The sequence below is a fragment of the Echinococcus granulosus genome (genome assembly GCF_000524195.1).
Source record: "Echinococcus granulosus chromosome Unknown EG_S00004, whole genome shotgun sequence".
Lineage (NCBI taxonomy): Eukaryota > Metazoa > Platyhelminthes > Cestoda > Cyclophyllidea > Taeniidae > Echinococcus > Echinococcus granulosus.
In genome coordinates, this window is record NW_020170384.1 from 1,455,422 (window position 1) to 1,478,156 (window position 22,735).

The window sequence follows — 22,735 nt, forward strand, 5'->3', positions numbered from 1 at the left end:
TTGAATGGGGAAAAATCGTCCGAAGAGCCAGTCGCCGTACTTCCAAAGTATTGATGATGGTCTTGCCTGGCTTTGTGACATGAAGCAGATCTCTGTGGGGCTTTCTGAGAAACAGCATATAACGATGTACTTCTTAGCTTAAGGCTGCATCATGCTTCAGGTTCATCAAGCTCCGAAATTCTAGTAATGGTTTGTAAGGAAGTCTTCAAAATCTTATTCAGAAGTGGAGTTTTGATAGAATTTTCTTGTGGTAACTGTGATCGCGTGAAAAAAACAGTTACCTGAATTGGTTTTTGGATATACTTTAAAGCTCGATCCGTCCGAATTCCGTGTTAGCCTTGCCAGCATATGCGACTAAATCACAAGTCTTTTAAGCCCTTTATCAGACTCGAAAAGAGAACTTGATTTACAAAAGGCTTTGTAACATCCAGACTGAATTATCTGATGTGTTGTTTGCTTTCGTGATGTCGTACTTTTCAGGACTCTTCTTTACCGACCAAGTTAACTAGAAAAAACCTTACAAATTTCTAAAGGGTGCGAATTTCCGGATACTTTTAATTGCCTGGTTTACTGGTGATACACCTAGTTACGTCATTGGGAGGCTGATTTTTGCAAAGGAAGCGTTTCTAGTCGTCTAATTTGGGTTATTTTTTGTTGCTGCTGAGTAGTGATTGCAGCGGCTCTATCGAAGTCAAAATTGTGTCCATAAGACACTACATGTTTACGGAGCTGGAGTAGCAACTCTTAAGGTCGTGAAGGTTGAAGAATCACTTGATAAATGAATGTCTCTACTCCACTCCGTCAGTGAGTTCTGCGTCTGAGTGTGAAAGGTGGTGAAGCCCCAGATCAGCAGCTCGTGCATGACTGGCTGCTTTGAGCGAATTTCCTGGTTAACTAGCACATGCGTTTGTGCAGCCACTTGGTCCGAATACAATCTTTCAAATAAGAACGTGGCCGTCTAATTTTTGCCATGAAAGCTTGAAAGCGCTGGGCGATGGATTTAAAATTCTTCCCTTTTGACAGCGGGTCTGAACAAGTTTGCTCGTTTGGCACGTTCAGTGACACGAAATCGGACGATGCTGCAGCAGGTGGCCACCGCGACATCAACACCGCAACCAAACGCAGTAACCACACCGGATTGGAACCTGCTGACCCCTGAAGTGGCAGACAACCGACATGGCCGTGCTTGCACCCCTTCCTCCGCTCGCACGCCCTCGTCACATTCTGGCGATGAACACGGCATCCTTTCCCCTACGCCCAAGGCTCAGGCCGATCTTGAAAAGGGCACTGCGGTAAGTGCCACCTTAACCTAAGTTTTCCATGTATCTATTCAAATATCCATGTAGTCTACTCCCTATTTATCTATTTTATTCACGATCAATCCTTTAATCCATTCAGTGTGCCATTTACGTACCTCTATCCGTAAATCATGCTACGCATCCGCCTTTCCATTCATCCACTCCATCTTTTATCAACTTATTTGTCAATTCTTCTATTTATCCATCTATTCACCGTTGACCTATCTATTTGTTCATCTACCAGTTTGCATACCCATTCATCAGCACCTCCACCTGTTCGTCCAGCGATATTTTTTCACATCCACGAGTACATTTTTTCATTGTACTATCGATTCTTCCGTCCATCTATCTTCCATTCTTCCATTCACTTATTTTTTCAGTCATCTAGATCTCCATCTACAAATTCGACCGCATTCATTCTTGCACCTATCTATCTACCAAGTCATTCCTTTATCCATCAACCTGCTTGTTCACACTTGCAGCTGTCTATTTATGGATCTATATGCCTGTTGATCCACGAAACCAAGCCTTTGTTTATTCTTACACCCAACTGCAGACTCACCCATCCGAATAATTCATCTTTCACTCTACTCCTAAATCCATCCATCTGGCCATCCATTCGCCCCTCCCATTCACGCGTCCATCCTGATCTTCAACACTCTGGCCGACTATTAATCCACCTGTCAAATCGCCTATCTGTCCATTCGTAAATTCATCCTTCTATCCATCCCTCTGTGTATGTGTCCTTTCATCCATTTGCGATTCACTCATCTATTTGTCAGCTCATCCATCCTTATATCCGCATATTTTCCATTTCTCTGCCAGTTCGTCCATCCAAAGACATCCGTTCTGTCCCACTTATACTTCCGTCGTCACAGACTTTCATTCTTCGCCTGGCTACCGCAATCGACTTCTTTTAGCCTAGCCTTAGTTTCACCGCTTAGCGAATACTTCAGTCCTATAACTACAGAAATGAATAGTTATATCACCTCGTATTCCTCATTTCATTGTGTGCTTTTAATCCTTAGCTCCTACTGTCTTTGATTTTATTCCAGACATGGAGATGGTGTTTGGTAGACGATGTCCGTTCTTTCCTACTCAACAGGGTTATTAAGCACTGAGAAAGGAGAATGGAAAACAATTCCTAGCCCCTTTTCAGCAGTGGAGATCAATCAAAAATGACTGATGAATGAGAAAGAACACATGAATTTCAGGATTGCAACCATAATGCCGGAAAAAGTTGTAACTTTAACAGTCACTCTTTCGTGGGTGATCCACGCTTCCTTTCAAATGTAGCTGCGCTATTTTCACAATAAATGTAAATAAACTGTGAAATTTCCCATGCATAGCTTATTAAAGTAATATTGTACCTAACAAAAGAAGTCATCAGTCTCACTCAACCCTTCCACGATTTCGAAGTATATGCCTCATACCTAAATGTGTGGGAGGCTATCCAAACAGGCTATAGGGGAAAAGTATTAGATTAAATTTAAGGGCGGCTTATTTATCAGTGGATGTCTGAATCAGCCTTCAATCCCTACTTTTCAATAACTAACTTTAACAACGCTGAGTTAGTGGGATATCAAAAGAACTAAAGTGTCCCGCTCTATCCATTCACTATCACCCAGAGCAGACGATGTAAACTAATTGCGGCAATATTCGCTCGCCACAAATAAGCTAGGGTGTTTAGTTTTGGACCTCTAAAATATATACAAAGTAGTCCGTAGTTTTGGTATCGCATAAAAAAATCTCACCGTAACAGAAACTCATCCAGTTTGCATTGCACTATGTGGGTGCATTTTTGATGGTCTAAAGATTCTTTCCAGAGATGGCGTCTACGACAATCGTCGGGTTAGATGCTCGTGCATTGGATGACAAAGTTGCTAACATGCATAAGCAGCAAATTTAAGCCTAATCAGAAACGAAAGTTTTGAGGGCAAAACGCGACTTTCAGGCCTAGTCCGTTTTATGCGCAAGGCTGGCGTCACTTTCGAAAGCAAAGTGATGGTCACTACGGTCACACCTTTAAAATAACAAACCTCCCCATAGCATTTGAGGATAGCTCTAAGGAGAGCGGTTAGCTGCATCTAGAACCCATTAAAACCATGATGATGGGTCTCGTTTCATTACAACATTGTTGCCTTTCCTACAAATATGGAAGGCTTTCAGCTTCATTTGGGAACCATGAATACAGGGCATTGATTGAGGCATAAAGGCATATAGTTCAAAAAGCATCCACTTATTAATCGCATAACAACTATTTGCATAAGCACTCACAATGTATTGGATTGACGCTTCTAGAGTTGTTACTTAGCAAGATCCGCTTAAGATATTATGTCACTCGGAATTCTCAAAAATCAGGGGCCTTTAAATGCTATAAAAAGATTAGGCTTAGCAAAGGGAGGTCTAGTCGAGTGGAACTTTGGAGTTTGTAACAAAAAGAGAACAAATTTAAAGAGTGCAATCGTTATGTGCTTCTCCACACATTCCTCTGCTGCATCCAAGGCTAAGCTAATACTCGGGAAGCTTCAGCGTAGACTGATCACCGGTGTGGCTACTGGTCCAGATCTAACATGTTTTTTGTCTGCTAGTGCAGGTAAAAGAACATAATTGTCACTGACTACCTGTGTGCCGTATTGTCACGTGTCACGTCTACTTATACCGGTAAAATTAAGTCTTGGGTGGAGGTAAAGGTCAATCTCCAGCATTGCTGAACAGTACTCATGTGTCTAGAATTTGCTTAAGAGATGTTCCATCAATGCTAATTTATTTATACTTTACTTCCACTTTAGACCTTTGCGTCATGGATGGACGTGGTTCCACCCTACAAGCAGGAGGCGCCAAAGACCCCACCCCACGTGATCCTGCACTACGTGGCCTTCAAGACCGCCTGGGATTGGATGATCCTCTTTCTCACTGGCTACACTGCTGTAATGGTCCCATTTAACGCGGCCTTTCGCAGCAAAACCATCGATGATGTCATCTTCCTCGTCATTGACAGCATCGTCGACGTCATCTTCTTCATCGATATTGTACTGAACTTCCATACGACATTCGTAGGACCTCAGGGGGAGGTGATTTCCGACGCCACTGTTATTCGCATCAACTACCTCAAGGGTTGGTTCATTGTCGATCTCCTCTCCTGTCTCCCCTACGATGTCTTCAATGCCTTTCAGCCGGAAGCAACTCAGGTCACTCTCCACTACCGGACCCCTTTTCTCGCTGTGATTTTAGCTTAGTAATTTCATAACAAATTATGTGGAGTACGGTAAATTCAGATAAACGATACTATCCACTTACTTTGCGCCAAAGTTTCATACTCTGGGAGTAAATTTCAACCGTTTTTGGTGGCAAAGTGTATTTTAGTAATATTTTTCGGCTTCTTTAGAAAAGTCATTCACTAATGGTTTTAACAAGTTCTCTATTAGCGCTACACATGCGTGACGCACCGACTCATCTGACCTGGCGTCTTAGATGTTTTTTGTGTGAGGATTTTACAGAAGTATTTGAAGCAGTAGGAAAATTCATCCCAGTGTTACTGTGTCAGAGCACTAAAACATCTGCGGTGGTCAACGTTTTATGTAAAGAGCCCTTAAAGTGCTCTTACTGAAAATACTTTCAAGAAATTAAGAGAAATTCGACCATGCTTTATTCAAGGTTTCGTTTTGCGACTTTGGAGCTCCAGTTTATGGTTCAGTTGCTGGCATTGGTTACACACGCACTAGCAAATACTGCTTCATCTATTTCGGTATTTCGCTGATGGTTGTTCATTATCTTGAGTCCATTTATCCTGGTATTGCTAAAAAAGGCGAAATAAAATTTGAAAGATTACTAGGTATATTTTGTGATCGCTACATCTACTGTCTCTATAATCCGGGTACTCCAAGACTTTCGAAGTGGTTTTAAAGGTGTAGGTGGTTTTGGTTGGCATAATAAACAGAAAAGTACATGCATTAAGATAATGTTGTCGATCCCCATTTATACTTTTTTTGCAGAGCACCATAAGCTCTCTGTTTAGTGCATTGAAAGTGGTTCGTCTGCTGCGAATCGGCCGAGTGACGCGAAAATTGGACCAGTACCTCGAGTACATGGCGGCCAGTCTTTTCCTCATGATATTCGGCTTCGTACTCCTGGCTCACTGGCTTGCCTGCATTTGGTACAGTATCGGCATGTCCGATCTGGAGAACTTCATTCACTACGGCTGGATCCCCCGTCTCTCCAGTGATATTGGCCTTACTAGTAAAAATTACAGTCTTTTCGACGCCAAGGTATGACCTCAAGAGCTGTCATTTGCTACTCCCCATTTATCGATTCACAAGTCCACCCAAAGTTTCCCCTCTTAATTTGTGCAACTACTTTGGAGAATGAAGATGGGAATGAAAGAGATAAGGGTCGTAGGTTTAACTTTTCTTTATTCCTGCAGGCATTTCAAAACACAGCATTACAAAAGTAGCTCTATTATAAACTAATAGGACAGGTGACATAAGTGGGTAAGTATCCCACCATCGTGTAAGCCTAATCCGACCTTTCATTTTCCAAAGTTGTCCTTGTAGTAACGTTTCTTTAATTAATTTGCAGTCAAATTTGAGATCGAAACAAAGAGGATACCTGGGAATTGGTTTCAAAGTAGAAATGCTTCTTATTCCGTTAATGTGATCTAGGAGGAGCTCGAAAGCATGAACAAAATAGTTGATAGGTTCCAAAGACTCCCATTGTTTGATGCAAAATTAGATCAAACATCAGCCCACTGCATTTCAACAGCTAAGGCGATATTCAAATGCTTCAAACGCATCGCAAGAGAAAGTTTTACAGCATTTTAGCTCTATCTTTTTACGCCTTTTTAAATCCAACTCAGATTTAATTTTTTGAGGTGAATTGCTCGCAAGGTTTTTTTCACCTATTTTAGTGTATTGTTTGCCCCACATTCACTGAATCATGCTGACTTGATGAGGGCGAGAACTGGCCAATTTTAGGGTTAGTCCGTGTGATAAGCGAATGCGGCCAGATCAAAGTATTTTCCCCGTTCAAAGTGTGTGTAAAAATTTCCAGCCCGTTTTGCGCTTCTGCGTCATCAACCCTGTCTAATTCATGCAGAATAATGGCAAGTAACTGCGGTGCTAATGCGCCAGCATTATCGATGGGTAACACTGCAAATGCAGTCCTTTAACCTTGAAAACACAGTCAGATCGAGGTCACGACTGTATCATAAGGCAAAATTTTCCACTTAAGTATACCTATTTAACCATTGCTATTTCACAATGAAATCCGAATTAGCTGGGCGGTCACCGGATTGGCGTGGGCATGAGTAACGCCCATCTCTCACATGTACACACCCACACATGCATGCGCCGTTATCCCCGTGAGTCACAACTGTAGCTACTATTACCGGATAACCCGCCCATGGTGCGTGGCATAAATTAAAGCCGATTTGGGAAGACCTGCAACCTCACACCCTAACTGCCACTTTATTTATCTCATGGGTAATGGAGAAAGGATCAACGCGCAATGCCACCTCCCAGTGGTATGATCAAATGACCCTTTTGGGAATCGAATGACTTACGGCTTGGATCGTCTCCCTAGCAAAATACGATAGTTTGCACCTTTTCCCTGATGAACATCCTTCCAGGTTGGTAGTTGGAATGATGGCAAATGAATGATTGTATGAATCCCTACTCTAATGACAGATACTAACAGGTGATAAAGTAAAACACATACATGGGATTTAATAGTTTGATTTGACTTATCTATGGTCAAATCAATAGGAAAGTGGTACCTTAGTCACTTCCTCCCAGTCTTCGTCCGAAACCAGTTAGAATGTATTACAATGCATTAAAAGCAGCGCGCAGCACAAAATATTAATGACCTTACCGACCGCCGTCCAAAACAGAGCGAAATTTTAGTATTTTCGGGTTTAATGTGTAAGCGTTTCAAGGCAGCGATGTAGTTAGTTTCTTGAAGCGTTCGGATTTGACTGCAGAACACGAGGGAGATAATGATGTGCTGCTAGCTGTGAGGGGAACAACATTTTAAACCATTTTTCTCGTTTAATGTAATGCGCCTTCCTTATGCTAAAATAATTTATCTGTCTTTTTGTGAAAGAACATCTCAGTGTCGAGGTCCATGACCTACATCACAGCCTTGTACTACACCCTTTCGCTAATTACCAGTATTGGATTTGGAAATGTCTCCGCAAACACCTTCGGGGAGAAGATTGTCTCCGTTATTTTTATGCTCATTGGCGGTAAGTTCAAACTGCTAGTGTCGCTGAAGCTCCTCTCACCAAGTATTCGCATGACTGCTCGCTTATGTGTAGCCAGATCAGACACTTCCTAAATGTCGATTCAGTAATCAAACATTGTTAACGTCGGTGTAGCGAAACTTTGTCTGTAGATACCACCATAATTACTGAACTTTTAGAAATCACTGCACAATGAAGCATAACTCATAGTGATCAAATGATGCATTAAGCAAACTTTCGGTACCGCATTATCGACACGAAGTTTACCTAATTCTGATCACTGCTGGATAGAATCTAAACATGCACTCAGCACAAGGCATGCATTTTCTCCCTTTAGCTTTCAGTTACGCCACTATTTTCGGTCAGATTACAACAATATTTCAGGGAATGTACGCAGCTCGCTCAAGGTACCACGACATGATGGGATCGGTGAAGGACTTCGTGAAGACACACAATGTACCCCAGGACCTAGCAGAACGGGTCATCGACTACGTCACGTCCACATGGGCCATCACAAAAGGCATCGACACTGCTAAGGTAGGAAGGCCATCTCCGTGTGTATCCGCAAGAGTGTCCCTCATGTTTTACGGATTCTAGTTGAAACAGCCTCCTTTGGAACAGTAAAAATTGTGGTATTTACTGAAATCAAATGTTTGAAAAGTCAAGCTTTTACTGAATCCGAAGAGGTCATAACTGTCTTAACTGGCTCCCATTTGAAGTGGTTATAGTAATTTCTTTATCTACCGAAACATCCTATCGCATAGCCTTCTGGCGATCGGGATCTTCAGCACATTTTGACATCATGAAGTCAGCTTCATTATTATTGCCTCAGCCTAGTGGAGAGTTCTGACATGTGATAAGATACTCATTCCCCATTTAAAAGTACCATTTTTTTCCAAAATAGAATAAGTATAACGAGTTTTGCATCTTTTCGAATGAAAAATCCTTAACATGAGTGATGAACTCAGTAACTATTTGTCTGGCTATCTTTCATTAAATCCAATTGGATGTGTCTCTTCACCAGATCACCGAATTTGATTTCACTGCTACGAAAATCAGATTATCCTCAAGTGAACACTTTACTAGCTTTCATGGTCACTATTTAATGAATTCACTCGAAGACCGTCCAAGCGAATCTCGCGGGGCATAACTTTGTGCTAACGCTGTTAAAAGTTAACTTTGGTACTGGACCGTTTAATTTCGCGCCCAATCCACAGACTGATTATTTCTGCACCACAAACTGTAGGATTCACTTTCATTTAGCAAAAGCCGAAAGTGGAATTGCTTAAATATAAAAACCTGAAGACATAATATTGGGCTGGAAGTCTACTGGCACGGCACGGAAGCCATGCCTCCCACCGGAAGCGCAGAGGCAGAGCCTGAAGTGCCTGCGAAACCAAAGTGAAATGCTGAACCAGTAATCCAATTCCTAAGTCACACAATCTGAGACTAATACTACCTAAAATTCTGACGCAGTATATAATACGTCTTACTGTGGAAGTATTCCTGGATCATCATAAATTGGGCAATTTAGATGGTGAGGATGTTATTAACCAAAATACACTCCATCCATCATAAGCCACTCTGCCATTTTATGCGACCCGGAAAGGAGCTGCTAAACACCCGCGCATTCTGTTATCCAGTGCATTTTAGCCCGAGCTTTGTTGGAATTCCAATATTCACGACAATTCACGAAACATTTGAGCTCAGAATTTGTTGCTGTATTTTTAGTGTCGCTTTGATGTCAACCTGCCAACCAGTTAAGAGTGTTTAAATTGCTATAATTCCATATGTTTAATCAATTTTTTGTGGATACTAAGTTAAAAAGCACAATTTATTACCATTGTAAATATTTTTATAAAGCCACTGAAGCGTAAATTTGTTCGGTTTTTAAGCTGGCTACTTGCAAACACGTATGGTAAGAAAACAGAACGGATTTTTAAAATGAGAAGACCAAATTTTATACATGTGATGGTCTCGATTCACTTTCACAATAATGAGACAAATGTGACTACTCAAAAAATACTCTTCAATTTTAATGGGTAAAAAAAAGGGGAAATTCGCTTCATTGCCAAAACTGCCTCCACCGCATAGTAATTCCCGTGTTTGAAATAAAACTTCCAGTTCTTTCAGAGGATGTTTTTTTCGCTAGCTTCAACACGCTTAGTACTTCAGCCTTTTGTTATGGGTGCAAATGTCTCGGCGCTGTTTTTAGGTCTTTCGTCTTCCCGAGGTCTAATTGAAAGGTCCGCTCTTCTTACCGTTGGTGGTGGTGGTGCGATTCACATTCCCAACATGACAATTACATCTCTCCTTTTTCATCATAAAACAAGTTAATGAAAAACTACTTGTGTTCGGTGAAAGAGGCGTTGAGAAGGCTTGTGCAACCGGTGTTTACGGAGATGCTATTTATGGGCACATTTTAAGTGGGGAGGATTTTTTCAAAAAAAGCTTTTTAAAGTACAGTATTTGAGAGGCAATTAATCATACCCTCGTTATCGTGGTAGCTGGCATTTTAACCAAGGTGCTTGAACGGAGAGAATCTGGAACCAAAATAAAGCTACCAACAAAATGATATGGATGATCGTTTTCCGTGAAAAGTACTGATGACTTTATCCTAAATTCATGCTCCCTAATAGATGTGGGATCTTACTGACCTTTAGTGCAAGACAATTTTTGACATCATAATTCCTATCGGGTATTTTGACAAATGAGTTAAAAACTCGTTCTCTTGTTGAGACAGGGAGAGACCTGTCTTGAAAACCGATATGATTCATGAATTTCTCATGTCACCGCTCCACTGTGTATGCAAAAGGGAGGGAAACGCAAATACACCCCACTAGGCAGAGTTGATTTGCATTTTGGTTCATGAATTGAAACACTAGTTATTTTGGCTTTGCGTCGGAGGCCATTAAATGTTGGGAACTACTGCAAGACCACAGGTATTAGTGAGTTTTTGAAACTATCAAATTCTTGACCTTATAGTTGAGTGCGTTCCTCTCCTAACAACTTAGTGCTGTTCACTTACCGCAATTGGCTTCACTTATTATGAGATGTTTCCTGAGGAGGTACTCGTACTCCCTATTACAAATGGAATTCAACAGCTTCTTTAAAAATTAAGACATTCAGGAGAAGGAAATATTGCTATTTTTAATCTACACTTTTACTACCACCTTGTGCTCTACTTAAATTTATGCTGTCCTCAAACCGAGAAGATTCTACATACGTTTTGTCGTTTGAATCCCATTCAATCAATGGGTTATCGTAAAGTGATAGGAGCGCTTGCCGCAAGCATTTTTGAACCTTACCTTGGATAAGACAGTCCAAGTTTCAGACGTGTGACATTGGCGGTGAACTCGTTATCCTGGCTTGCGAAGTTTTAGCGCTCTGAGCCACCCAGCAACAAAAAGGTGACTGGAGTTGAAAAGAATCGCACTGACGCGACGATGAATATTAAATGTGCTTGCACGACAGGCGGACCACACGGATATCCAATGTCGTCCCAAAAAATATTCCGCCAAGGCGGAAAAATTGAACACGAACGGTGGTGATGTGGCAAGAAATGAAGAACCGCAATTTCAACCACTTTGATTTAGGCGTTTTGTTATTGATCTGAGGAGGACAATGCAGACCGCAACACAACCTTGCAAAATAATGCCTCTTTGAATTTTAAAGTTGACAGTTGAATTAAGAATCACTTTTACTGACACGATCAGACAAAGCACAGCCAGCTGAATGGAAACGCAGTGGAGTACTTTTTGATTTCAGCAGTCTTATAGTTCAGGTTATAGCAAATATCAGCAACCCTGCGAGGCCACTTATAAAATTACACTGTCGAACCTCTAAGCCATTGTGCACCATCTCAGTCCAAAGTTAAGTAAGGATAGTTTGATCTAATAATCCCACTGTCATAAGCAGCATGCGCATTACCTGAGATATTTAGTAAAGGTTTTAGCTCTCAAAATCTAACTCGAAACGGGCTTAAAACGCAAGGATTAAAATAACGTTTTTTTTCGACCAAACGACTCATTCTTCTCAGAATCCCATTTCTCCCAGAATATCTTCAGCGAAAGTAGTGTGGAAGTGGTTTGGGAGAGAACAGATTAAGTTTTACTGCTCTGTTGAGTTGGTATCAGGCATCATCTACAACTGCGTTGCTTCCATTAACACCTTTAAATCATTAAATGGTCAAACACTACTGACACGAAAATAGGTCAATTTTACTCCTGAAGTTCACCCAATGTCATTTAAGCTATTTGTCCTTCCCAAATCAAAAATTTGTTTAATTGGATGGATTAAAATTGGTCTAAACTTCCTGCTTCTAAAAAGGATTATTAAAACATGCAGGGAAAAACTCCTGACAAACCCGGATGGAGATTTGTTGTTAGCTCCAATGCTGTCGCTGCCGCATCTGCGACATCGTCACTTTGTCGCTCCTTCGGGTGGCCTCCCCATACTGTAGCTAGTTCAAAGCGCAGACTGCAGGGAAAGTTCGAGTAACAAATTACCCTACCTCATTATTTGTAAGCAAAAAGGCATTTAAAATTCTTATTTTGTGTTTCAACATGTCTATTCGTGCAAACAAACCACACTCGAGAATTCATCGTCTGCCTTGATTCTTGGAATACTGATTTCATTTCCAAACAAAGTTTTGCAGAAAGCCATTCCATTGAGATTTGATCTACGCGGAGATTTACTGTGTTGAAAGTAATTTGTGCACTATGTTTATCGTTTCTAAGAAAAAAACAAATGAACCGCAACACTTTTTTTCACTGATTTTGTGCTGGGTTTACTTTTCGCATACGAACTTGGCATTTACCATTCTTAAGAAGCCTTGCCCAACTGCCTTAGCTACTTATTGAATTTAAAAAATCAGTCTCATCTAGGTTTACAAAATAAGAAATGCTTTGTGGAGAATGATATAGTATGCTTAATCTTCTGCACAATCCCCTTCTATTTTAATACTCCCACCCTAGGTCTGTCCCGGGAGAGCCAGTCTGTCTTGGTAACCCAAGATTAGACATCCGCAGGCTTGGTTTTTGGTTTTGGATGCTTTCACTCTCAAATACCTCATTCAGCACCACACTCTACGAGCACGTACTCACTCCTACTGCAGCCTGCCATCCTGATTACCAGTGGGTGGACTGACACACTGTATATGCGTCGATTAACGGTGATAGGGAACGCTCACTGCTTACTGCTGTTGCCACTAGTGTCAAGGCACCATCCCCAATAGAATCAAATCTACCAGTCTGACTTAGATGTGTCAAGTTTGCACCTTCAGTCATAAGCCTGAAATTGAGCAAACCCGGTGGTCAAAAGGTTGTGCCAATTGGCTACCTGCGGCGCCAATCCCCGGATGCGGGTGTGGGCTTCGCTTCTGTGATGCGTAGCGAGGTCTAACTAGCCACAGCTGAATATCCATGTCTGTCTCTCCACTCGCTGAGAAGCAAGGCTTATCTCTCTAACTTCCACGGAAACACGGGCAACACTTATTATGGTGCTTTAAGTGGGCTCAATCCAATATACAAATGACAGCTAAAACGAGCGAACTTGCACCGGCTTAGTGGTATGGTTTAAGCTCACGAAGTCGCATCTTTTAATGACATTCGTAATGTCCGATCATTCTTGTCCCTACAATTGTCACACCTTTAAATCACAGTGGCGAAGTTTACATTTACTTCAAATTAATTTTAAATAATTAATTGTCCCTTAATGAATATGATCGTGAAATCTTTTATTCGTACTAACTTCACCAATTAAATTGATTTGACCCGGAACTTGCTACTGCAGTGAGCGATTTTAAGCTTCCATTGAGTCTGTGGTGGTGTATTTTTACCATTTTTACAGTGGAGAGCAGCTCAATGCTTGAGGTACGTGAGAACCTTGAAAAGCACATTTTCTCTGGCAATTAATTGTGGAAGTTGGCTGTACCTCTTTCCGGAAATTGTAGCTGTCACTTTGTCAACATTCATTGATCAAAATGTTGACAGGCTAACATCTTTGAATTAGCGTCTATGGGATACCACTTTATCTAAACTGAGTAAACAGTTGAATGCTTTATTTAGTATCTATAATTACCAAACGTCGTTACCACTGCTACCGTTTCATCGTTTCCTCCTACAGTGCCTTACTTTACAAAGAAGGTCGTTCGGTAAGTGCGGGCGTTTCGCAGTTAGTTGCTTTTTTTGAAACTGTAAGCACCGTGTGCCTAAGTATTTCATTCATCAACAGATATCTTTTTGTTAACTTTGTAGTGGCTTCATGCAGCATTATTGTTCGTAGAGTGCTCCACACATGTGTGTAGCACCCTTAGACTTCCAGAAGAGTTGCGCCTACTGATACGGACTAGAGGACGTGTCGGCCATCGGAAGTGCAAAAGCTTAGGCTTTAGTGTCCGCTAAATTAAAACGACGAGTTGAATGAGCAATAGAAGTAGTACATAGTCCCCAGCTCCTTTTGAGCGTCCTCCCTGCGCTCCCCTTGGCCAACTTCCTGCGTCGGCCATTACAGTGTGGTCGGTGCTGTAGGTAAAACACTCACGAAACAACCGCACCAGTCATCGAATTTGCACGCAACTGAGCAGATATATGATTGCAACATTGCTAATTTACTCTTGACAATTCCACTGGAATGGTAGTGGGAATGAGAAAATGTGCTGACCATCTCGTATGTCCATCGCTAGGCGTAAGAACACTGGCCTAAAAGCAGCGACACTTAATAAAGGGCAAAGTTTAAAGCACTTTCATTGGGTAAGATTTCGCGTCCGTTTTTCCTTGCCAGCATGTTCTCACTTCAGTGCTATCCAGCCATATCTATCTATCTTTCAATCTTGGTCTCATGCAGCCAGTGGGAAGGTGGAAGAGCTATCGCAAGTTCACATAATTAATATAGCTATGCAGGTTCCGTAGCCAGGCCTGCAACGAACTTTACCATATGGTTCATGGCTATTGTCGCCTCAGCTGTTTTTAGCATTCCTGCAGAACACGGGTCTAGGGTAGACTCCGAAGGTAGACATCATTTTCACTCTTTCTGCTGGGAGTCGACACAGATTCTTCTATTCGTGGCGCGTTCCGTTCTTCAACCACATTGAGGTTTGACTCTCAGTTATTGAATTCAAAACAGTTGTCCTCTGGGATGGGGTTTGTTTTTCGCTGCCATTATTGTAGAGCCCTAAGCCTATCAGAAGAACTGTGACTACCGGCATGCCCTGGAGTCCATGCTGTTCAGCGAAGTAGAATCCTTGAACCTTAATCGCCTGTGAAGCTAAAACAAAGAGTTAAGCTAACAATTCAAACATTAGATTTTGTACACATGTACACGGCTTAATTGAAAAGTAACTTGTGCCACAAATATGGTGTCAAACCAAAATCTATGTATCCTTTGGAAGAATTGTTACAGGGTGTGTTAAAAATAGAACATCATGGCCTTCTCCCATAAAATTGGCTTTGACTGAATTCGTCAAATGCACAACTTAATTTCTCTGTCATTTGAGGCTGCTGTAACGCTACTCTTCTCTAGGAGTTAGGCTAACTCATAATGTTTGGACTCGTGGGCGGGCTTTCGCACAAACTCTGGCGTGTTTTTTACAATATTACCATGTACGTCACCAAAAGCTGGCAAGTCTATAATACGATGAGTACGAGTTTTTTATGGCTTAACTTAGCAACTGTATCAGAGCCCACTCCAACAGCATTCTCACTTTTCTTCACACACAGAGTCCCCAGCTATTTATTTGTCCTTTGAGGTAATGAAACACAACAAGTAAAATGGATGGAAAGGAATAACCTATTAAAACTTTGAAAAACACGTCATTTTTTTTTATTTTTAATAGGTGACCACCTTGATGAAGCTAAATCCTCCACGGCTATGAAACTAAACTTTTATTTGGGAGGAAACTTTATTTCCTAATGAGAAATGGTTGATTTTTTCATGACTTAAAAATTGCTGATGATAATTCAGCGAGCCGAGACTTTTCTGAAGAAGAAAGAAGATACAATACTCAGGCAGAATCTGTGTTGTCGACCTGCAGAAGGTCTAGGGGGCTACCAGCGTGGCCCGGAGGCCAGGCCGCCCTGCAGAGGTATAGTGGCGGAGCCCCAGGTGGCCCATCACCAGAACCAAAGGTCAAACGGGCAGTTGAAGTGTTACAGTGATTCTTCATGTAGCGTCATATTTTAAGACCTCTAAAATTTGCGTTTTTTCTTCAAATATTTAGTGGCGTATTTCGATCAGTAAGAACACTTGATACAAATTACTAATTAAGAAGTGTGGGATTGGGTATTCAACATACTGCAAAAGTTATATGCAGGAGACGAATTTAGTTTTATACTCACAGCATATTAAGAATCGCCTCGCAATAGCGCAGCCCCCTTCACTGTTTCGTTTTTATATGCTGCAAAAGGAAACCGACCGAGGTAAATGGGCGTGTTCCGGATAAGCCCATATTAATTTTTAATGCACAAATCATTTCTGGGCAAGCGAGTTCATAAAACCACCGGTGGATGATTTCTGCTGCAAAATAGTGTGTTTTTACTTAGGTGTAGAACCTCCAGGGAAAACTGTCTGCACTGCAACCTTCAGTGCTGTTTCAAGGCGTATGCGAATATTTCGGTGGCTAAAAACCACGCGTATCCTTCATGATAACGTGCCTCTTTGAAACCGAAGTTTTTCCATCGTCGTTTTGAAAGAAGAACTCCCACCAACACATGCTTTACTGTTATTTTATCTCTAGGTGTTTTTGGCATTCGAAAATGATAACGAATTCGCTAACATCATTCTGTACAGGTGCTCAACTACTGCCCAAAGGACATGAAGGCGGATTTATGCATTCACCTGAACCGGATGGTCTTCAATGAACACCCAGCCTTTCGTCTCGCCTCGGACGGATGTCTGCGATCATTGGCAGTCAATTTCAACACCCTTCACACCGCTCCCGGTGATTTAATTTTCCACCAGGGCGAAAGCATCGACCAACTCTGCTTCGTTGTCACAGGATCTCTGGAGGTCATTCAGGATGACGAAATCGTTGCTATTCTCGGTTAGTGACTTTTTATCTTCTGTGTTTTTATGATCCTACCATTCGACTATGAGCAAGCAATTCGGCATTCTGTCATGGAAAGATAGAGTCGAATGCAATACTCAAAGGGACTTTCTTGACTTCTATGATTAACGTAAAATGCCCAGTCAATAGCTGATTGGCGAACCACCGAAAGCAAGTTGAGGTTTTCAACATTTTTCATACATTTTTTACAAAGAGATATTACGGCGATCAGAGCAGCCATAACCAATTTCGCATGAGCTTTAGATATAACCGCATTCTAAAGGTGACTGGAACTATGAGGTTTTAAATCATTCATGCCGGATAGTCGGTGAAATCTCAAAGAACCTACCGGAGCTATCTTTCACTTCCTCTTCTTCATCCTCGTTCTATTAAACATTAACAATGTTCATTAAATTTACTGCTAAAAGTACAGTGTACTCATAAAGTTCATGGTGCAAAAAGAAGTTGTAAAATTGGAAATGGGTGAAATGACAGTACGAACACCAAATCTGTCGACGACACTTTGATATTGGAGGGATAACTTTCCTAACAAGTTGTACATTATTCTTGTTTGTTCCTTCTGTTTCAAGGGTGAAACAGGAAATATTGTAGAGGTCAGCTGTGACAGGCCATGGATCTTTAGGCTGTGGAACCTCGAACTTACTTGTCCGAAGTATTCATTTGGATTTCAAATTAATTCTGACCAGCGTTCCGTGTATCACATAACTTCTGATAGGCATTCTATCAGAAAGACGCTGAACCCCTCATATCGGTTTGCCACTGCTAATTCACCCACAAGGTTAATAAGTAAGACTACTATTCAAGCTAATTTAAATGGACATAAGCAAGTGAAATAGTGGCATTTATATTTTGAGATGTCCATTTGGAGGTGGAGTAATGAAACCTAAGTTGCCACTGATTTCACTGAGTTGAATTTTGACGCATTAAAGTGAACAACCCATGGCCTCTTCGCAGTTATAGTTTTAACACGACGTGACACAGGAAACCCCTGTGTTATAATGGACGAATGCTCCTCCTTCTTGCCACAACGTGTTTAGGGCAGTCCCGGAAATAGCATACCGTGCTTTTGACACTTGAACCGCCATCTAGCCCCATTCACGGAGAAGAATTGTAGCCTTCGGCTCGCTTTTTTGCCTCAACCTGTACTTGTCAGACCTTCTGGAAGGCGAAATTACTAAATCGTAGCGCCTTAATTGCATTTGTAGGCGTTGTAGCACATATGCGGCTATAAATAACTCTTCTTTTGGCTTAAAAGCAGTTGAGAGACTGGGAAGATAGATGACATTGCCAGCCATGAACTGCCGAGGTGGAAGTGGCAGCGTAGTAATTACTGATAGGCCAAAAAAGAGTTTTCTCTTATCATAATATCATTATATTTTTTTCCAAACTTAGGCCTAATTTCTTAAGTTTCTGAATACTTTTTTACAATATCTTCTAATTTACGATGAGGTGGTTGTAATTTCATTTAGGCAGGAGAAAAATGCGAATTGGGATTTATTGCTGTTGAAGGTTACTCTGGCTTGTCAACTAGAAATCTTGAAAACTGCCTCCAGTATCTAAATGTACTAGTACAGCGAGTATCTGCTCCAGCAAATGAACCCGCCGACCGCAAATGGGATCATTCAACAATGTCCCTCACAATTCGAATTCCCACGGTAGTAAAGTGGTCGTAAATGCTGCTATTCGGGTTGCACAACTCCTCCAGCTGCTTCTGTTGCCACCCATTTCACTGAATTGGTCTACTTTCAGTAATCTTCACCTCTTTGAAACGTGGATACCTTGATCTTATAGAATTAGTAAATAAAGGCATTTATTTTAACTACCCCGACGAGCTGTGATGTTCCAATCTTGTGAATTTTGTGAATGTTTTCCTTATTTTGGCATTGTAATTAACCTTCCAGCAATCTCCCTCGCTTCGGTTGTAAGTAGTTCGGTGGGAGATTCAGCCTTAGATTAACGGAAATGTTCCCCTATGATCCATCGCTGATAAGGAGAGAATACTTCTATCTAACATCCTGCCGACAGGAAATATGCTACATTGAGGCTGCAGGAGGAAGGAGGATGCAAGCTAATCCCATTGCAGTGACTGGTTTATCCCATGCACCGATTCGCGGACTCGTGTATAACCTTCAGCTCATCCTCCTCAAATTATTGTCTCTAAATCAAGCAAATTCCCCATTAAAAGACACGTGTTAGGGCCCCCAATCAAGTGATCGTGACCCTTTCCATAGCGTGAGATGCTACCCAGGGCTAAAGCTCTGCTTCTTGTGTGTGAGAACACCTTTTGCGAGTTGAAACCCATTACACGGTAGGCATGCTGCTGAGAGAGACGAGGCCAGTTAAACTGTTTTGGTATTTGTACTTCCAAACAATTTTGATGGAGTTTTCTTGTATAGTTCTTCACCTCATGCTGCTAAACCGTGATGGTCGTAAGAGAACAGACGATTAAATTCATCTTAGGTTGTAAACTGTGCTACAGAGTGAGTAACTAGTACTTTGGTCAAACCTTTACACCTCTCGATTTATGTTATTTAGATGGCCTAAATACAAACTCTTGTGTACTACTGAACTAATTACGGCCGCTGTAACCTAAGGATTTAAGCCAGTCATTAGTAAGGAGGCACATAAAACTGGGGAGAAAAGAGCTGTGGATTTTACAAACAGGGCACGAAATCTTCAGCATCATTATGCAGTATGCGAAGTCTTACTGATCAAAAATCTGACATTCGATGTTTGCTAGGTCGGGGAGATGTCTTTGGAGAGCCGTTTTGGAAGGATCCCAATAGAATGAGTCACTCCTCGGCCACGGTTCGCGCCCTTACTTACTGCGATCTGCATTACATTAAAAAGGACCGCCTTCTGCATGTTCTTGACTTCTACACGGCTTTTGCGAACAGCTTCGCCCGAAACCTAGTCCTTTCGTATGATCTGAAGACACGAGTAAGTAAACCACTAGTAGTTCCGTACCAATTTCTGCGACTAGACCAAGGGGATTATGGTTTGGTCTCTAACCCACTGCATACCAAACGGTTCACTTGTCTGGCATAATACCATTTCCCATTTAAACTTTCGACTGAGCTAATTACTCTTCAAAAGCCCAAAATGTGGGGTTCTTCTTAGTCGAAGTACATCCTCCATTAATCCATTTGTTCGCAACACGTTTTATTGTGCACAAGTATCCATGTCACCTACTTGTGACTCCAGACTCGGACAAGCTAATCGGGGGTCAGTTCTGCGTAATGCTAATTCATGCTAAAGTTCATGCTAATTGTAATTGTACGGAAATTTATTTTTTATTTTTTAGTGGTACCTTGCATGAGACACATCTCCATGATCTTTAGCCATTCCCAGTACCTGGGCATCCAGTTTCACAAAACTGGATGACTGGGCTGTTAGCGTTTGCGTTTCGTGTTAACATGAAAATGAGTGTAAATTAGTTCATAATAAAGGTTTTTTTGGGGCGTAATTTGATATGAGGTATTACTTTAAGAAATACCCAATAAAAGTTTATATTTTACTCTTATTCCTCAAGTTATTTAGGAGGTAACAAAGTGTCCTAAAGAAATACTTTATTGGAAACCCTCTCACCGATTTTCACTTTTACTTTATCCAAGTTTTTTGAGAGAATTATCAATGAAGTTGATTAGGCCTTGTTACGATAAGTGTAAGGTTCATTATAATTTTATCAATTACAGTAGTTTTGGAACAAAAGCCCTGGATTAAAATTGGTTCACGAAAGACCTGACGGTGGGAAAACTAAAGCATTTTTCCTAATTAAATATCCAGTTGATATTTCGGAAACTGGAGGATGTCCGGAGGGAGCGTGAACTGGCAGAGCACAGGACCAATGAGAACTATCTCTCCGAACTGACAGCAGACCATCCTGTGAGGCGGATGATCCACCGTTTCCGCAAAATCGGCACTGCCAACGCGAATGCGGCGGCAGTGGCGGCTGCTACCTCCACTGTTGGAGGCAGCAGATGTAGCGGAGAAGGAGGCGATGGGAGTGGAGGAAGTGAAGAACGCTCTAGCCTCGTTCCCGGTGTTGTGGTTGCTCCACAAAGGAGAAAATCCATGGGAGGCCTCGAATCCGCCGATTCGGCACCCGAACCCACTCCCGCTAATCCCACCAGTGTGTGGGCTCGTCTGAGGACTGGTGGTAGCGCAGCAAGCAATGGAGGAGACGGTGGTGGTGGAGTAGGTGAGAAAAGTAAGGCGTCTGGTGAAACCCAGTCGGAGAATCTAACTCACGTCAATCCACCAACGGTGACGAATAAACCATCGTTGTCAACTACAGGTCTGAAAATGAAGCGCACCCTTCAGTCACAAACCATTGTTGAGGAAGATGAATCTGCTTCAGGGAAGGCAACTAAAGCTGAGGCATTTTCTCCTTTGTTTGAAAAGGAAATGCAATCCGTGCTGGACGCAATCAGCTCATTGCGGTCGTCGGTGATTGACGAAATAACGGCGGTGAATAGGCGGATAGATATGATTGATGACCATTTATTGAAGCTCTACGAGGCCATTGGAAAGGTAGTAGAGAACCAGAAGATACGAAATCGTCAGCCTAGTGAGTCAGACGGAACTGAGTCAGTTTCCAGCATCCTCCGACTCTTTCGCAAAGGTAGTCCTCCTACTAAGGAGCGCGTATTGCGAAAAACGTACCCCAACTTCGTTGAAATGCAGCACCTTCCTTCTTCCCATAGTAGGCGCTCGGCTGTAGCATTAGGAATTTCAAAGAAGGGTAGAGGAGTCAAGTCCTCGAAAGTTGGCCCCACGGCGACTGAGACAGAACTGATTCAGACACAAGTGGACAACCCTTTGGTATTTTATGACAGATGTGCTGACGATAGGACCTTGGAGTATCTTCCAACTTCGAAAACCAACCATTCCGCACTTCGATCCCCCTCGTATAAGGGAGGTCTTTTCACCAGTCGATCGCCAGTCCCATCCAGAGGTTACGAAATGCTCCTTGGCTCAGGAGACGGTCTCTCCTCACTTAGCACGCTAGGCGGTGACGACCAAGAAGAGGAGATGCCTTTTCAGACGCGGGCACAGTCAACACCCGCCCCCTTACAACCACAACCGCTTCTGTCACAGCCACCGCCATTGCGGCGTTCCAACGGTAGCAAATCTCTCCACACACAAGAGTCTTCTTCGCGGAACAGTGACTCCAAACGTGATACTGTGGTTCGCAGCTCTTCAAGCAAGGCTACCGGTACGGAGTATGGGAAGATATCTCTGCTTTAATAAACTTCCCCCTTCCTCAATCCTCAATTTTTTATGTACTTTTTAAGTGATCCCACGTGTGAATGCACAATGAATAATGACCAATTTACACCTGAGCTCGGATGCTTCGCTATTCTACTGAGATGATTGCGTTCTGTCGTAAGTGAACCGTGGTCATTGTTTCAGTGGTTAGATGGCTAGGTGCCTGGGAGTGTCCAGTGGGTACTTATATGACCTGTCTGGTTCCGAGGTAATTGGATTTCAAAAATCCCGTACCGCCGCAGGATATCATCGAAGACAATTTCAAAGCAGTGAAGTAATTTCTTAAGCAATATTTTTTTTCGTCTAGGCAAAATGAAAAGTGCACATTTCGATAGCCAAAAGGCCACTTGCAAGTGAAGACATTTCGAAGTGTCCCATACATTTTTCATGGAGCCGTAATAAACTTGTGTAAATCCGCAGTGTAAATTTTTATTTCTAGTTGATTTAGACGAAAAATAAAACGAAGTTTAAAGGGGTTTTATCTAATGCCTTCATTTTATTCACTTAGAACCTTTAGTGTGCGAGCGGTAGGCGAATTGTAACACCTCGACCAACCCTCAAATCCTTTTGAATCACGAAACTAAAAGCTGAAAATTCATCTCATTCAATAGCATTAGCCGTTCAGTCCCATTTGGAGCTGGTGATCACTTGTAAAAAAATCTAGATGGAATTTCTGCTTAACAAGGTACGTATCGTTATAATAGTTAACGTTTCGGAATCTAAATAAATTTATGTACTAGTTAATACATTGTTGGTTTTCTTGTAAAGTATATAGTAGGTTGTCAGACATTGGTGGGTTGTTGTAACTCTCGCTTCTGGGAACGTGCCACTCAGGTGCTCCGCCATTGTACCTCGCCAGGGGGG

General features: G+C 41.9%; 1 protein-coding gene across 1 annotated transcript; it reads left to right on the top strand. All coding sequences in view use genetic code 11, as the record gives it.

The window, feature by feature from the left end:
- Positions 1–1,076: 1,076 nt before the first annotated feature.
- Positions 1,077–21,850, top strand: EGR_01147 (Potassium voltage-gated channel protein eag; the record flags this gene model as incomplete). Its single annotated transcript, XM_024490396.1, has 7 exons — positions 1,077–1,292; positions 4,091–4,489; positions 5,294–5,566; positions 7,921–8,073; positions 16,324–16,576; positions 19,341–19,540; positions 20,387–21,850. 7 exons carry the CDS (start codon positions 1,077–1,079, stop codon positions 21,848–21,850), a joined length of 2,958 nt encoding a protein of 985 aa, XP_024355215.1.
- Between the last annotated feature and the right edge of the window lie 885 nt (positions 21,851–22,735).